General features: G+C 39.0%; 2 protein-coding genes across 2 annotated transcripts in view; both read right to left on the reverse strand.

Moving 5' to 3' along the window:
• gmds (GDP-mannose 4,6-dehydratase) overlaps nucleotides 1-2,428 on the reverse strand; it is a 201,396-nt gene extending 198,968 nt beyond the window's left edge. The window contains exon 1 of the mRNA XM_042512148.1: nucleotides 2,210-2,428. Coding sequence (XP_042368082.1) covers nucleotides 2,210-2,308 — 99 coding nt within the window. The 5' untranslated portion in view covers nucleotides 2,309-2,428. The remainder of the gene's footprint in view (nucleotides 1-2,209) is intronic.
• Nucleotides 2,429-5,707: 3,279 nt separating this feature from the next.
• Nucleotides 5,708-17,008, reverse strand: mylk4b (myosin light chain kinase family, member 4b). The gene is given in 14 exon segments (XM_042513835.1): nucleotides 5,708-6,249; nucleotides 6,371-6,419; nucleotides 7,388-7,505; nucleotides 7,507-7,617; nucleotides 7,706-7,834; nucleotides 7,939-8,009; nucleotides 8,620-8,761; nucleotides 8,875-8,984; nucleotides 10,542-10,635; nucleotides 11,370-11,475; nucleotides 12,450-12,679; nucleotides 12,868-13,276; nucleotides 14,721-14,802; nucleotides 16,163-17,008. Coding segments are annotated over 13 exon segments (2,184 nt in total). The 5' UTR covers nucleotides 16,700-17,008; the 3' UTR covers nucleotides 5,708-6,249; nucleotides 6,371-6,374.
• Nucleotides 17,009-17,507: the final 499 nt, after the last annotated feature.

The following is a 17,507-nucleotide window of genomic DNA, read 5'->3' on the forward strand; positions in this document are numbered from 1 at the left end:
TTTATCTTCTTAAATGTGAGAATGTGCTGGTTTTCTTTGTCATGATGGTACACTGAATATTTTTGGATTTTGACAAAGCACAAAATTTGAAGAAGCTAATTTGAGTTCTGGGAAATTATAGTAATTTTTACTATAGTATTACAATGAATAGACTAAGTAATTAATGTGAGCATAATCAGTAGTATAATCAATCGTGGTTTGCTGGAGCCTTCATTGGTATATAATTATATGTACCCTTTAACACCATTATAAGGACTTCAATCATTGCCCAGCCTTATTCATCATCCTCCACTTGCCACCTGATTCTATTCTCTTACGGTAATTTACTTGTCTGTATGACTTAACTACTACTGCATCTAGAAGTTAACTACAAGTTAACTAGAAGGGGGACATCAGATCACACACAACTACAGAAAAAGTCAAAGATGACACAACAAAGTTCACGACTTACATCCACTGTGGTCCTTGATGTAAAGATAGCAGAGAAGCAGGAGTGCAGGTGTAAATGAGACATCATACATTAGCATTAAAATATACTTAAAATACCAAAAGTAGAAGTTCTCATCATACAGAATTGAAGACTAATGTTTATTATTAAATAATAATTATCAGCAAATTAATGTGTACATCACTTTAAGCTGGTAGAAGTGGATCTTATTTTTTTAACATATATATATATATACTGCTGGGTAGATTATAAATTTCCCCTCAGAGATCAATAAAGTCCTTTATTTATCTTTAGGTCCACGCTGGACTCTCACCTAAGTACATCTCAGATCTTCTGACTGTGTATGTGCCTGGTCGTGACCTGAGGTCTTCAGTCAAGGCTTTGCGGGCGATTCTACAACCTATTCTTTGGAGAATCCTCACTGAGTAGATCTGAATGGCGTGGTCCTTATCCTCCATTAAATTCATTCAATTCATATTTGGCTTGAATTCACTTTTATCTGTGAATCACTTCTTTCAAAAGTATGCATATACAAAGGCATTCTCTTAAATTGTATTTCAGTTATTGTTTTATTTATTTTTCTTTGTTTTATTTTACATTCTTTACTCAGTCCCATGTTGTATAACTTTTCAACTCTTTCATTTCTTTAATTGTCTTTTGTTTCATATTTCCATAAAGCACTTTGTAACTTTGTTTCATAAAGTGCTATATAAATAAAGTTTGGAATTTTTTATGCATAATAATATATCATCATTTATTCATTAATTACATTGGCATTATTAAAAAGCAACTAAATATATCCAAAAATGTAGTGCAGTAAAAATTACAATATTTTCTTTCAAAGTGTGGTGGTGTAACATAAGTATATGACAACGAAAATACTGAACTAAAGTACTCCAAGTACCTAAAAATTGTACTTATGTACAGCACTTGAATAAATGTAGCCTACTTAGGGACTTTACTTTTTTTCTGAGTAGGGGGGTTAGGGACTTTGACTTAGTTTATTTTTAATCTTTTTTTAATGGCATAAGCAATGCAAAATTATGTGGTATCGGAGATTTTTAAAGAAAACATGGTTTTCAAACCCACCTGCAAGTTTGGGGATTCATATTCAAATAAATGCAAAATACAAACATTTGAAATTAATTGTTATATAATGTTATTCCCTAAGCCAAATCAAAAAACACTGCTCAGTGCTTAAAAAATCATTTGAAGTGCCTCCCCCATTTGGCACCACCCCCTCGCCTTTCACAAGTAACGAACAGTCCCTTACTTTCCACTAGTGTCTAGCTGCTACAGAAGGGCCATTGGAAAGATGGTTAATGTGTAACCTGACAACATCCTTGTGGTGGAAGCATGTGTTTGAGATAAGAGAGATAATATGAGAAGGAAAGGAAATTAAAGGAGAATAAACATTTTTCCTCCCTTTTGACAAAAATAAAAACAGCAAAAGTTAAGTTTAGTGAGACAGCAGCTGCAGGCACGACTTGAGTGTAATTTGGCTAACATAAATCAATAGAAGGGATTAGCACACTGTAAAAAGCAGAGGTAAAAGACGGGAAAGATAAGGTTTCAGGGAAAATGGAGATTTAATAGTAAAACAGTGAGATTTTTAAGCACCTGACACAGGTACAAACGCCCCCGGCAGTTTAAACAAACATCTCCCGTTAAAATAAATCACCACAAAGGAGTCGTTACTACGTTTATGAGCAACGGTGTAACTAGCTAGTTTGTGCCTTGAATATGAATGAGTAACGTTACCTGGCCGGTGATGCCGGTGATAACGGCCACCTTCCGCTCCTTCTTCAGCTCCCTGTTCTCTGCGGAGCTGACGGTAGCAGGCTCGGAGCACAGGGCCATCTCTCCTCGGCTGGACGTTTACAATTTGCTGCCACACCGACCGAAAGAAACAACAAAAAGCCCAACCTGAGCAGTGTGTTTACAGTGAGAGTACCGGGAGCCTCAGCATCCGTAAACCGAACTGCAAGGCACTACAAAGTGCAGTACGTAGCAGGAAGCGGCTGAGATCAGCCAATGGGAAGAGAGCGGGTAGAAGCAGCAGAGAGGCGTCATCAAAGAGGGCAGCGTCTCAGAGAGAGCTGCAGGGCTTTCTACACAGCGCCACCCTCAGACTGGGACCAGAAGGACAGCTTCCTGTTAGAAGTAGCAGGGGTGACATTTAACGAAGTACATTTTCCGAACTGTACTGTACTTAAGTATGATTTCAAAGCACTTATACTTTACTAGAGTATTTACATTTCATGTCACTTTATAGACTTGATCAGTGCTTTTAACCTTTTGAAAGCTGAGCAAATTGGCTTCAGTTCTTTCAAAAGCATGGGAAGAGGTCAATGAGCAACCTAAAAATATGGCTAAAAAATTGAAAAAAAAACAAAAACAAAAATCATTTTAAAAAAGTTGCCAGACAATTGCCTTTAAATAGGCAACAAACAAATACAGTAAAAACAAACAAGGAAACATAATTTTCAATTATTTCTATTATTTTATTTTATTTTTTTAAAGATTATTTTTTCTGGCATTTTTGCCTTTAATTGACAGGGCAGCACAAGTGTGAAAAGGGGAGAGAGAGAGGGGACATCATACAACAAAGGGCTGAGGTTGGAATTAAACCAGCGGCTGCTGCGGTGAGGACACATCCTTTGTAAACAGGGAACCCACTCTATCCACTGATTCACCAGGCACTCCCAATATACAATTCTAAGATTTATAAGTATAGTTTTTTGAGCTTTTTTTTTTTTTTTTTTTTTTTTTTTTTTAAATAAATGCCCCTCCCCCTATTTGGTAATGGTTCAGAAATGTTAAATTACAGTTTTAAGAATGCAAATATGGGACTGAAAGATACACCTTTTAAAAGTCTGGTTACAATTCTAGAATATTATAGGTAACAAGTGTAGAATGTTAGGTTAAAGACCAAGTATACTTATGTAGAACATGAAGTTGCAGATCTATAATATTAAAACAATTCTATAATGTTATGTTAAAATTCAATAATGTTTAGTAACAACTGTTGAATGTTGATATGTGTTTCCTGTATAAGACAGCTTTAGGATGTATCAAATCTATTTTACCCGGTGTATATTTAGACTTTAGGACAGTGCACAGACATCGACCCCCTCAGTAGAGGAATGAAAAAATACTTCTTTGGTGACCAACTTTGTATGGGTACAGGTTAGTCAAGGTCAGACATAGGTAACATAAACACTAAACAAAATATATTTTTGAATGGTTAATCATTGTATATATATTTGCACATAAGATATTTCAAAAGACTGCACACAAACCTACATTGTGGATACTGTAGGGCAATAATTACAAAAACAACAGATGATCTAAAAAAAATCAGTAAAGCTGTTCATTCGCAATGAATACTATATTTTAAAGTGATTATATGGACTCTAAAAAGAATATGGTATCATAGAGATATTGTCACTGTAGGTGGTACCAAATTCTGGCCCAACCCATGGACCATTATGATTCTTGTACATTTGAGCATGTATGGTAACATCTGCTCCAGCTGAGAGCATCAGTAGCACTGCTCAGCTTCCCAGAGTGCACAGCATGATGGGAGATGTGATTTCATTACAGTCTAAAGTAAACACGATCATATAAAAAAGAAGAAAAAACCAAGTGCCTGGGGTCCTGAGAAGCACAGCAGTCTGCTCATCCACCCCGCCTGATCAAAAGAGACCAACACAGCTCTGTTACAGCTCGGGGCTCTTCTTCTTCTCTTCTCTTTTTGGACGGCAGGTGTCTTGCTGAGTGCTTGGAGGTATTTGACTCTCACAATGTGTCCACTGCTGTGCAGAAACCGTCATTCTTCCCACAGGTGTTGTGTTTTTGGGGGAACACTAAAAAAAGCAGGGTGAAGTTCAATTGAGAGAGTAGGACATGGAGGGAGGGAGAAGCTAGTAATCAGTCCACTTATACTTTTGTTCTTCAGCATGTTTTAAGTTGACGGGTCCATGAGCCATATTTAATCAACAAATTCTGGCAAAAGTGCTTTTCCTAAACAGGTCAGTAATAATAATTTTTTTTAAAAAAGAAAAAGACCCCTTTTCTTCTCAAAAGTTCTGTTGATGTGACACTAACACACTGTGAGAAAATCCACAACAGTTAAGCTGTAACATGAGAAAGTTTGCTCCAGCTGGTGGACAGTGATTTGTTTCAGCGTGACGGTTTCCAGCATGGTGACTGGTGCACAAATGTTCTCATTTTACAGCTCAACAGTAGACTAAAATATGTTTCTGAAAACATTTGAGGCAAGAAATAGGCAGAATCTTGACCCATATTTGCTGCCTAGTTTGATATTTTGACCAAAATTCATGAGCAGTGATTGACATGATTGCCAGCTGCATCAGGGACTCCTCAGCTCTGATTGGTTATTTTCCACATGTGCAGTGGATTCTTGCAAATGCCATTGAAGCACTACGAGGAGGCAGAGAAAACAATTCTGATATAAAGGTCTTATTTTCAAAGAAATACACAGTAAGAAACACTGCGATTTGTTTCCAGTGTGCTTTATTTATTTGCTTATTTATATTCTACATTCAATTATTCAATATTACACAAGAAAACTTGAAAAAAAACTATCATAAATTCAATTAAACAAGTATTCAAAATCACAAAGCTTTTCCATTTCCTTTTGGAGCAGCCAGCAACTGAGTGACGGACATTCATCCACCTTCCCGATGGGACAAAAAAAAAAAGCACCGGCTGACGTCGTCCCTGCTGTTGTTGGCTCTCCATCAAGCTCAACTGTGCAAGTGTGAATGTGAAATCCTGTTTGTCTCCCCTGAAAGAAATCCCACCTTGATAAAGCTTTGCACTTCAAGTACAGGCTGGTGTTGAACCAGTAAATACATTAACATAAGAATCCACTTCAGTCATAAACATGAATCATTCATAGGTAGTATTCTGTTGTTCGTTATGCCTTCATGGAAGGTAAGAGGGCGACTCCAAACTGCCGAAGCGAAGGCGAGCTAGTGGCACGAGCACTTACCGAAGGCAATCCAGTCTACAGTGAAAGTGTACCAGAGGTGTGGCCTGAATATAGTATTCAGTCATTGAGATATTCTCACTTTTCGGGGGATTGACAGTATGCAGTGTTGTGTTATATACAAAATAAATTAATGTGGGGTGACTTCAACAAAGTTTACATGTATTTTTTTACCTTATGTTCAAGAAAGAAAAACATTTTATAAGACTTGTAAATGAAAAAAGAAAGAAAAAAAATCTGTATTCACAAAAATATATTATTCAAATAATAGCATTCAGTCTATGAGTTGTTTGCTAAATCTTGAAGAAATAGGCCAGGTGCAAAGCATGCAACAAACCAGGAGAATATGCAAAATTGATCACTGTCAGGGGGAGGATAACAGCCTCTGTTTGACGCTAAACTGCTGATTTTCAGTTTCTCTTCACCTTTTCAGTGGTACATGTGGAAGTTGTAGGTGTAGATTCAGGTCTTTAGTCTCTAATACTGTGGAGTCATTATTGTGACAGGTCACTCTGCACACCACTGTAGAAAGAGCGAGTCCTCACTGGTTCAGTCTGAAGTTTTGTGCTCCACAGGACAGCAAGCATGCTAACAGATAATTTTGTGCCTTGATGGCAGCATTAAAAAAGTCTGTTTTTCTCAGGTCAGAGCTACAAGCTGCGGTGCAAAGCATGAGATGCAAGTGTAGTCGTCCAGTAGCCTTACAGGTAAAGCAGCATTGGTCCAGTGTTGAGCTCCATGGCCCTACATTGTCAAAAGGCATGCTGAGGGCCTCACGGTGTTTCTGTGTGGGGAAAAAAGAGGAAAAAAAGCAGATTTTGGATTTTAAGCTTGCAAGCATCCAGATGGTGATGAACAAATGCTTCAGAGAAATTAATACCTGTTTTTTAAAATATTTATCTTACCTGTCTAGCTCTCTGGAGAAGGAGCATGTGTGGAGTGGCACTTGTTTTTCTGCAATGACAGAGGATCCACTGAATTAGTGCGCAGGCACAAATGACTGAATGAACGTAGACATTTGTGCCAATCTAGTAGTACCATTTAACTCTTATTATTATTATTATAAGCATCATTATGAATGAAGTCTACACTAACATAAAAGTGCCAAACCTACACAGACTGAGCTTTATGGAGTCTTGAATTACTGTAGAACTTTAAAATACATATCTACAATCAGTTGATCAAAACTGATTAATTGAATAATGCCTAAAAATTGAGTGTCAGAGTTGTCCTGGTGGCCTTGGGGATAATAATCATGCAATTTCAAAACAGATCGAGCCTCTGAGGTCAAAGGCCAATATTTTAGGGTTTCTGGTGAGCCAACGGATATCAGGATTAAGACACTGGTCATCATTTACAGCTCGAATAGCAACTTGAAATGCGAGAATGGCGTTGTTAGATATTTCTACTAATCTGGATAAACAGATATCCACATGAGAATGTAGATAAATTAGAAAAGAATCTAATAAAAAACAAAATCATTGTTAAGCAATAGTCAGTTTGTTCCGGGATTGAATTTCGACCATTGCATTCCATGTCTTTGATCTGCACAGACTGTTTGCCTGCAGGCAACCAACGCCAACTCAAGCTCGACTGATCAGTACTACTCGAATTATAGATGGAAACCAGAACACTTTTAATACCAAAATCTTGTCCTGTTTCCAACAGATTCTACTGAATTAAGCTAATAAAACAAACGTTTAGTAAACTTAACAATACGATATAAAGTAAACATAAAATTAAGATAAATAGTTATATTTACTGACATCTTTTTAGGCAATTGGTTTCCTCGATTTAAAAAAAAACCTTTTTTACAGTGTATGTTTTTGCATGGAGCTGTTCACTGCTGTGGTAATCATGAGTTTGCTTTGACAAAAACAGCTGTGTTTAAAGGTGCATTATGGTGGTGTTGAGGACATTACCTTCTGGTTGAGTCGATAGTGCAGACTCCGGTCTGACAGCCAGGGGTGTCTGAGGGACTCTGCTGCACTCATCCTCCAGCTCTTGCTCTTCACCAGCAGAAGGGTGATGAAGTCTTTGCTCATCAGAAATGTCTGTGAACTCCTCCTCCTCAAAGTTCCACTGACAGGCCAGGATGTTGTTCAGTGTCTCGTTGTCATCGTCCCCCAGAAACGGAGACAAGCCACTGAGCCTAAACCCAGAGGAGACAGAAGTCAGAGATGCTTCTGTGTGTCTTTTTATATACATTATATATAACAGTATGAGCAACCACAACTCACAGCATGTAAGTGATGACGCCAAGGCTCCACATGTCTGTGGGGAATGAAACAAACTCATAGTTGATGACTTCAGGAGCTAAAAATTCAGGTGTTCCGAAGTTGACCCTCAGCTTCTCCCTGGGCTTATACCTGTCAGAGAAATAAAAAACATAAGGTGAGGATGTAACTGGGGCTGAGAAAGTCCTGTCATGACAGGTCAAAGCTTTTAACTGTAAATAGATGATAAGTTTTACCTCCTGGCCAGGCCAAAGTCGATGATTTTAATCTTGTTAGTGGCTCTGCTGACACAAAGAATGTTCTCAGGCTGAAAAAGAACAAAAGAGAAGGATTACAACTCGACTCGACTCAGTTCGACTGCTTGTTATGTTTACTGTTATTTTTATTTTTTCAGGTAAATTTTTTTTTATTACTGGGGCATCCTGTCATCCAAAATGAGTCTTTTAAAAGCCTTAATACTTAAAATCATCAAAATTTGTTTTTGACGCTTTGAAACCTGAACAAATTGGCTTGATTTCTCTCAAAAACATGGGAAGGAGGCAAAGACAGGAAAAATTACCCAAAAATGTGCAAGAAATGCAGAAGAAGTACAAGAAAATTAACTAAAAATTAGTTAAAATTTAAAGAAAAAAAAAGTTGGAAAAAGTCCTTTAAAAATATAATATATATAATAATAATTTTGTAACATGTTTTTAAATATACAATTATGATAATCATAACATACATTTTTTCCCTAGCGTTTTTTCGATTTTTTTTCATTGCCTTTTTTGTGCAATTTTTCAAAAGAAATTGCACCAATTTGCTCAGTGTTCAAAGGTTTAAATACTTGTGAAAGGTAGGTTTCAAATGGTTAATAGCAGTTGGGTTAGAGTTGGAGTAATATTGGAATATGAAATCCTGGGATGAAGCAGGTTTACCTTGAGGTCAAGATGCAGGATGTACATCTTGTGCATGTACTGCAGCCCTTCACAGATCTGGCGTATAAACAGCACTGTGTCCAGCTCTGTCAGGTTGTAGTTCTCATCAATGATGCGGTCAAACAGCTCCCCTCCCTCCACGCTGCAAAGGAGCACACAAACATTAACAGTGAGGAAGGGCTTGTACCTTTGTTATACTGACAATGAGAAAACATACTGTGCAGTCAGCTTCAGCATGCAGGTACTCTGACTTACTATTCCATGACCAGGATGATGTCATGGCGTGACTCGAAGGCGGCGTACAGCTGGATGAGGTTGGCGTGATTCAGTTGATTCATTACCTGGATCTCATTTCTCACCACATCCTGAGAGGCAGACGGACAAAAGACACAAAGACATACAAGTTAATTGCAAGTAAAAGAATATTATTGTGAAGTGATTTTTGGTATCAAAACATTTAGACTGGTAAACTGGGAAAATGCATGGAAGGTCATTAATAACAGTCTGTGAGTCAAGATTTATGAGAATGCATGTAAAAAGAAATTTGGAGAACAAGCAGGAAAAATAGTAGGGCCTTCTTTGCTCTGTTAAAAAAAAATAAAAAATTGTTCTCTCACTATGCTTTTGTGCTTTGCATATTACATAAGATTATATTGAACTGGAAGTAAAGTGTTAGATCTCACCCTATGTGTTCCCATTTTAAAGTGTGTGCAAAAAGACTTCTAAGACAAGGAACATGGTTCTCTTTTTGACTCTCTTTTGTCAAGCAATCAGAACTGAAATGGCTGTTATTGTATTAGCTACTTTTAATACAGCTGCTTCACAGTAAATCTTCTCCACAGACAATCTACTGAAATTATTTTGTATGATGCATAGTGACCTCCTACAATAGGCCTGATTTTCCGCATCTTTTAGACAATATTTTTGCATCAAACAGTCTTCTGATTGCAGCTCTTGAAACAGTGGAACCATAAAAGCTTCAGCTTAACAAATTTAATTTAATTTAATATTCAACATTGATGTCAATATTTTGCATATTCCTGCACAAAGCCATACAACTATTTCATTTTAAAACAGATATGTCATGCATGTTATTTGAAATACATTTTCATATTTTTTTTTAATATTCTATATGTTTCATATGGAGCTCCTAAAGTCCAGGAAGGTGATTGTTTTTATTTTTATCTTGTGAGATGATAACTTGCTCTCACAAGATAATTAATTAACTAGACATAAGATAAAAGTTATTATCTTGGGTGCACAAAAAAACAAAAGCAAACCTTATTCTTCTGGAACTTCAAAGGCTCCACTTTTTAAAAATTGTTTTGCACCAAAACACCAAGGTAAATTCGTTTCATGTGAAACCCTATTGGCAATAAACCTGAACAGATCTGAAATTGCACAGTTATGCAGGGGATGAATTGAAAAAGAGATCAGGTGCTTGTTCTAGTTAGGCAACTTTTTATTTAGGTCATTCTATATCACATACTTTAATATTTGCACACTAGCATCAAGTATATGGACTATATAGGACACAGACGAGTTTGTCACAGATGGTCACTGGCAGCAACATGAGCCAGCTGAGGTTTTGGCTATGTGTTTGCTGGGCTTTCAGCCAGCTCCAAGCCTTTTGAATACCTCAGATGATAACATAACTGTAGAGCTATGCTCGGACATCCGACCATCACTTTCGGATGACCAAGAGCAAGAAAGACACAATAAGGCTGACAAACTGCCACGTGCCCCACCCACAGGGCTTTTGAGCTGTATCTATTTTTAAAATGTAATCCTTGATGGTGCTTAGCAATGATGAAAGTTACCATCATTAGACTATCTGAGGAAACAGGCATCCCAATGCCATTACAGAACATGTATTCTGTTACTGTACGTATTCAGCATTCATTGGCTGATCGTTACTGCACCTTCTCTTTCTGGCTCCTGGCTTTGATGATCTTGGCAGCCAACGTCAGGCCAGATGAGTTCTCTATGCACTTGTGGACTTGTCCAAAACGTCCCCTGATGGAAGAAAAGCAAATAGTCAAATATATATACGTAGATACTGAAGGCAGAGTAGTAGACTAGAACTATCCCAGAAACTGGCTTTGGGATATACAGTATAGTGCGGAAAGGATTACACAACAAGCATGTACTAATTTAAGTAATTTATTTGGTCAAATTCCAAATAATTCCACAGTCTCAAACTAAAGATTTTCAGCTTTTCTTTGTTTTATATCATTGTAAAGTAAATATCACTGGATTTTGGTGTTTATCTAGGATTAAATGTCCATTTTTAAGATGTCATGTTGGGTTCTGGGCATTTTCCTTTTTTACATTTGATCAAAAATGATCAATTAATTGCTCAAATAACTCAGAATAATTGATAATGAAAATAATTGTTAATCATTATAATGGCTCCTTCAGTCATGCAGTAATTAGGGCTCTGTACTGTGCCATGATGTCAGTAATTTGAAAAATGTGCTTGCGTGCTGAGGGGTAATCTCCACTTCTAGAGGGAGGATTTAGCACCGGCCTATTACATCAGAGAGGCCCGCTATTTCACAAGTGCCCCCCGGGGCTCTCAATCAAATGCCCTTTAGGGGGGCAATAAAAAGGCCTTGGAAAAAACTATTAGGCGCCCCCGCACAGGCTGTGAGATCCTCTGTTATTTCATTAGACATGTTTGTGTCTGCGGCTGTAACTGAGCAAAATGAAAACAAACTCTCGAGAGCCAGGTGTTCACTGGTACTCACCCTCCCAGGACTTCGTCTCTGTTGATAGTGTAATAGTTGGCTATCTGATGGGGTTTGGGCGTCACGATGCGGTGGTCGAAAGGTGCTAATGGTGGAGGGCTTGAGTCTGAAGAAACCATAAAGAAATATAGAAAAACAAGCAGAATTAGATGTGGCTAAGAAGAGAAAGTATGAGAAGTATTAGACTGAGGAAGAGGCCTCGGCCCCCAGAAACAAAGTGGATCAAAATAGCTGCATGCCAGCGTCTCATTATCTGCTCTGCCAGCTGTGCTGTGACATGTTAGTGACGCTTGTATAGGCCTGGTGTTATGATATCGGAGCTGCCTCAAAGTCTGAGGAACGAAAAGTTAAATGTCACCAACTAACAACCACATTGGGTCTACATGGAGCCAGCTGCATGAATATGGCAACAAAGTGTATTCATGTCACTGATCTGCTTAATATCCAAGTGCCACATTGCCAAAAGCTGCTCTTATTGAATGATGCCTGCTCTCTCAGTCTGTATTTTCTTCTTCAGTCGATCCTCTAAGGCATATTAGAATGTGACTGGGGTGCTGCCAGGAGTGGCAATTTTTTTCCATGCCTGATTCCCACCAAAATTAAAATAGAGTTCTCACTCCCAAATAATCAAATACCGATGCTTCGTCAGTGGCCCTACACATTAAACTATGACCCTCAAGGTACCCTTAATGTGTCACTTTTGGACATTCACGGACAGTATGTCAATTTACGCTTGTTGCGTGCACAGTGTCTCTTCAAACTAAACTTCTGATAACACAGGAAATCGGCTCTGCAGAAATCTGCAGTTTCTGTTCCATAAATGCATGCATTTGCTTTTTGAATATACATTTTGAATGTAGGTAAAAAAATGGTGAAAAACATATTCCTTAGGTTAAGGGCAACAAAAGTAAGTGGTTAGGTTTAGAAAAAAACATCATGGTTTGGCTTAAGATAAGGAATTAAATGTAATATCACATGACACACGTGTTATATGTCATTCCTGAAGTATGCTACATGACCACAGTATTCTCTTATTTTCTCGGATTGTTTCTCATGCACTATAAAAACATAATGTCTCACCAATAATAAATTCCGTCTCTGCTGACTCTCCCTCCTTCCCCTTTTCTTCAGTCTCTGTTGTGACTTTGTCAGATTTGGAGGCCTGTGGCGTGCCCCCCTCCACCACCTGTCCATCAACATTTTTCACCTCGCTGTCTTCGACTCTGCTCTTCTTGTTGTCGTCCTTCACCAGGTCTTCTTCTGTGACACGACGTTTGCTGCAGGTGGCCACATCACCGTTCTCCTCAGTGCTATGCGTGATAAATAAGGAAAATATTGAATATTTTATTTTATTCAATTTGGGTTTATTTTTTCTTGCCTTTCCTCAAAGAATTTACTATTAACTGACCAAAAAACACACCATAATTGTATAATGAACCGTCATCTGTCTATTCTGTTGAATCAAATAAAACACGCCGCAAAAAAGAAAATGGAATACCTTTCCTGCGGTAGAAGAGAGGTCTTGCAGATATCTGCGGTGACACTCTGGGCCTTGCCAGGTTTTGGCAGCTCTTCCGCTCCTCCTTTATGCTTTTTCTTCCCATCATCCCCCACTTTTGCAGCCTGTTCTGGACTAACATCTTCTGCCTCTACCTCTGACTCTGAGTCCCCAAAGACATCGCCCTCCTCTTCCTCCTCTCCCTCCTTGGTTGCCTCCTTCCTGTCTTCTGACTGGGGGGCAGAGGTGCGTGCTCCGCTCAGGATCAGCTCTGTCGACTCTTGCGTTCTTCCTCTGTCCTCCGTCCTCTGAGTGTCAGCCTCTGCTTTTCCATGGGAATGCTCCGTGTTCTGCCTGTTGAGCTTTTCCACCTGCTCCTGCAGCACAGGCTCATTCAGCAAGGAAGTGTCTGAGGTGGGATAAAGAAAGCAAACAGAAATAAAGGATTATTACACTTTGTATTACTCTACTGTAGTTTTCAATATGTTTTGAAAACCGATGACCCTGGAACAGATACATTTCACTTCTGATACATACTGGCTACAGTATGTACAGTCTTTGGATGGCAATGTCTGCCAAATTAGATTAGAGGTTATTTGGAAACAGTGACCATTGCCTACTTTGTCCACTAGAGAGCACCGACAAGTTGACTTTAAAACTGTATAATGTCCCACAGTACACTATAAAATCTCACAAGTTGATCTTACTTAAAATCTTGGGAACTGATTGCCTTGAAAAGGGAAAATAAAAAATAAATGTCATTCTTAATCTTAATATATGCTTACTTTCTATCTTAATGGGAAGTTTACTTTAAATTTAGTTGTATTTGTTTGATTTTGTGAAGTTGTTGCAACTTAAAAATAACAAGTGATGTTACCTTGTGTTACCGTGTTGGCAACTTCAAACTTAGAAAAATTAATTTAATCAAACTTTTCATTTTTACGTTGCAACAACTTTACAAAATTAAGCAAATATGACCAAACTTCAAGTAAACTTAACAGGATATAATGTAAACATAAATTCAGATGGTTAGTTATATTTATGTAAATTTTTCAAGGCAAGCACTTCCCTAGATTTTAAATCAGCTTATCAGGTTTAACAGTGTATGTATTTTGGTCACAGTTTTAAATGCAAACAAATCTAAAGGATATGTATCAAGATTGTCTGATTAAAGCTACAGTAGGTAAGTTTAAAAAAAAAAAGAAAAGTTTTGTCAACTTTGCTGAAACTGTCACTGTATCTCGACAGTATGAAACACATAATCTGAGAAAAAACGAAGGTCTCTCAGGCGACTCCCAGTATGCCTTGTGACATTTGCAAGAAACCACCGTGCTTAAAGAAAAACAACCAATCAGAGCCAGCAGGAGTCTCTGGCACACTATCAATCACTGGAACACACAGCACAGACCCTTAGTCTTACTCTAAGTACTAGTCTTCGTCTTTGAAAACAGGCCTGTCATTGTCGGTCTTCTTTTGATTACCTGTCTTTGCGGTGTATACTGTTGTTGCCGCATGTGCACACGCAGTGACACTGTGTTAGTGACTCCTTTTGGCTCTGATTGGTTGTTTTTATTCAGTTGCGGTGAATTCTTGCAACTGACATTAGGAGCACTAGGAGGAGGCAGAGGAACCTATTTTTTTTCCACAGATTAGATCAGTTTTGAAAGTTCACAGACAGTGTGTCGTTTTACACTTCAGCATTTTGGCCTGATGTCTTAATGATAAAGTTTTTTGCAAGTAATAGGACAGTGTGTGAGATTTCTCTCTTTTCCTCATGTGTTTATGTTTTACAAAAGACTTTTGTGGACAATATATTATACAACTTTTTAAAAGTGATTCATTTTGGAGCCTACCTGATGCGTCTGCAGCTCTCCTCTTCTTCTGGGCCTTCAAGCCCTTCAGGCACAGCTTGGCTTTATCCTTGTCATCCTTTGCCTTGTTGTAGAAGGAAGAAACAAAGATCTAACGTTAGAAAATGGATCCACAAAGTGACAGATGTGGACAAAAATGGAACCAAATCCACAAAACTCTGACAGGAACTCTTACATTTGCAGCAACTCGTGCACTTTTCAATTTGTTTAAAAGTGATTTATGAGTCGGATTTCTGACAAAAACAGCGTAGCCATAGATGTATTTCCACTTGCACAATAGTGAGACAGCAAGCCAAAGTGTTTGTTAGTGTTGCCATAGTTGCCCCTGTAACTGAAGTATAAGGTTCTGCATGATGGATGCCTCCTCCAGGAGAAAGTGGAAAGGTCACATATCATCTGTAGCAGACGACATGCCGGACAACACAGAAAACAGTTTTATCCACAGTTTCCCATACGTACTATACGCTCATTAAGAACATTATAGAATGGCAGTATCAATAAATTTTCGATGCATGCCACTTAACAGAATGTCAGGTGAGGTGATCCCTGCCACGGTTTTATTGCAGTCATTTAAAACATCTGACAGAGGCTGTCTGGTGTAATAAATCTGTTTGCTTAACCACACGCCCATTCCTAAAAACAGCCTCTGAATCAGCAGAATTCAAGTATGTAAGATATTCCATCTCACATGCAAACATGCACAGATTTTCTGCAAAGACAAGGCAGTGAAAGCTATGCTCGGGACATTCCTCATATTGCTACAAGGATCATAAAGAATAATAACTAGAATAATAAACGTGCACAATATGATGCAGACTATAGGTGTGGCTTCAGAACAGGCCAGACTGCCAAACTGAGTCTGTGTAGCTGCAGTCCAACGTGTTGCTGATAAAGACATGGTAAGATAAGATAACCAGCCTGACTCTAATCATTAACACCTCAGAGGCAAACCACAATCAATGAATGAGGGAAAATTACTTAACATTACAGAGAACACCATGTTGGAGTACAGTGGAGCTATTAATAGATGTATGAGGAGCCATATAAGAGCTATGAGGGATAAGTAGCAGCTTTACATGCAAATAAATAATCTTTTAAATAAAGTTAAGAGCAGTTTAAAGATGCACTGTATGTATTTACTTGCCAATTATTTATAATATCGCTGCAAATGGGTCACATATTCCATCAGGAGGATTTGCAACCCTTTGGGCAGGACTTAATGCATCTGCGGCTATGATCACAATGCAATTAGACCTCTCACTATGTTGCCTTCAGTGACTCAGGACACAGTAATAGAACCACTTTGAGAACATTGCACCGCACCTTTCCCAAATTATCCCATGTTGGAAATAACAGCACTAAAACATTTGATTTTGAGACCACATTTTGCAGAAAAACCTTTCTTGTACTGTTAAACCCCTCACCTTCTTGTTTGCCTTCTTCCCAGGCTGTTTAAACAGCAGCTCCACCAGCCTGGAGCTCTTCACCACCTCCCCAATGAAGCTGATCACCTGCTGGGTGCCCTCCACCAGTCTCTCCACCCCTTCCAGCCTGCGCCCCTGACTCTCCATCCGCTCGCTGGCCCTCTCCACGACCCCACACAGCTCCCTGCAAGCCTCCCTGCACGCCGCCTCCACCCCAGACACACGTCTGCCTCCACGGCCCTCTTCACACAAACAGGCCAGATCCTGACCCATACCCCTGACGTCCTGGGACAAGCCATCCAGCCGGGTCAAGACGGTCTGCTGCATGTTGAGCAAGCGCTCCATCTGAGAGCTCAGGGAGTCCATTCGGCTCTCCACGCAGCGCAAGGCGACATCATGAGGAGAGGAAGATGATGATGAAGAAGCAAGGAATTTGTCTGATCCGCTAAGTGAAGGCTTCCGTCCAAGAGGCTTCTGACCGTGAAGAGGGTTTGGATCGTAGACTTTGGCCAAAGAGTTGACGAGGCTGGAGCTCATGGTGACTTGCAACAGATATCCTCAAAAAACAGTAAAAACTTTTCACTTGTGAAGTTCACTTTCACGCGGGCTCAATTGAAACAACAAAAACCATATTACCAGACAAAGCTGTAGGCACAAGAAAAGAAGCAAAGGGAGAACAGAGATCTCTCCCTCACTGCTGCACCACACAGTTGAGTTTTAAGAATAGCAAGTGGCTGTCCTCCAGATTAAAGCGCAGCCCCCCGTGGACGTCAAGCACTGAGTGGCCAGTGATAAGAGCTGAGGGCTCTGGTGTGCAGTTGGGGATTGATGCGGGTTAGGGGGGAGATGCTGGAGAGGATCGCTATGTGACATTTGAGCCACTTCAAAAGCCCTTCAGGCAGGTGTCAGAATCCCAAGAATGCAAGACTGAAATATGACGCCGTAAAAAGTAAGACAAACAAATAAAATGTGCTGCCAATTAAAAAAATAATGCTAATAAAACAGGAGAATTGCTCAGTGATGTGCAAAGTTTCTGCAAATATAGTAGTACGAGTACAACATGGATGTTACTTTCAGATTCTATATGGAAACTGTATATGGTTTTTACATTGTTCCATAATCGGAAGAGGAGTGACAGGTGCAAGTGTGTGCAAGGCCCCAAAACCTTTATTAACCACTTGAACCTCTGTTTAAAAAGGAAGGAAGCATTGTGGGTATTTCTGAACCTCCTCAAATGCCACACGGTTCTCATAACTTATTTGTTGATGTGTCAGCAGAACATTGTGTAATTGCCACAACTTCCCAAGGTCAAAAATTTCTCAAAAACAAAAACTTAAATCTTCTT

This window comes from Plectropomus leopardus, chromosome 3 (assembly GCF_008729295.1).
Source record: "Plectropomus leopardus isolate mb chromosome 3, YSFRI_Pleo_2.0, whole genome shotgun sequence".
Taxonomy (NCBI): domain Eukaryota; kingdom Metazoa; phylum Chordata; class Actinopteri; order Perciformes; family Serranidae; genus Plectropomus; species Plectropomus leopardus.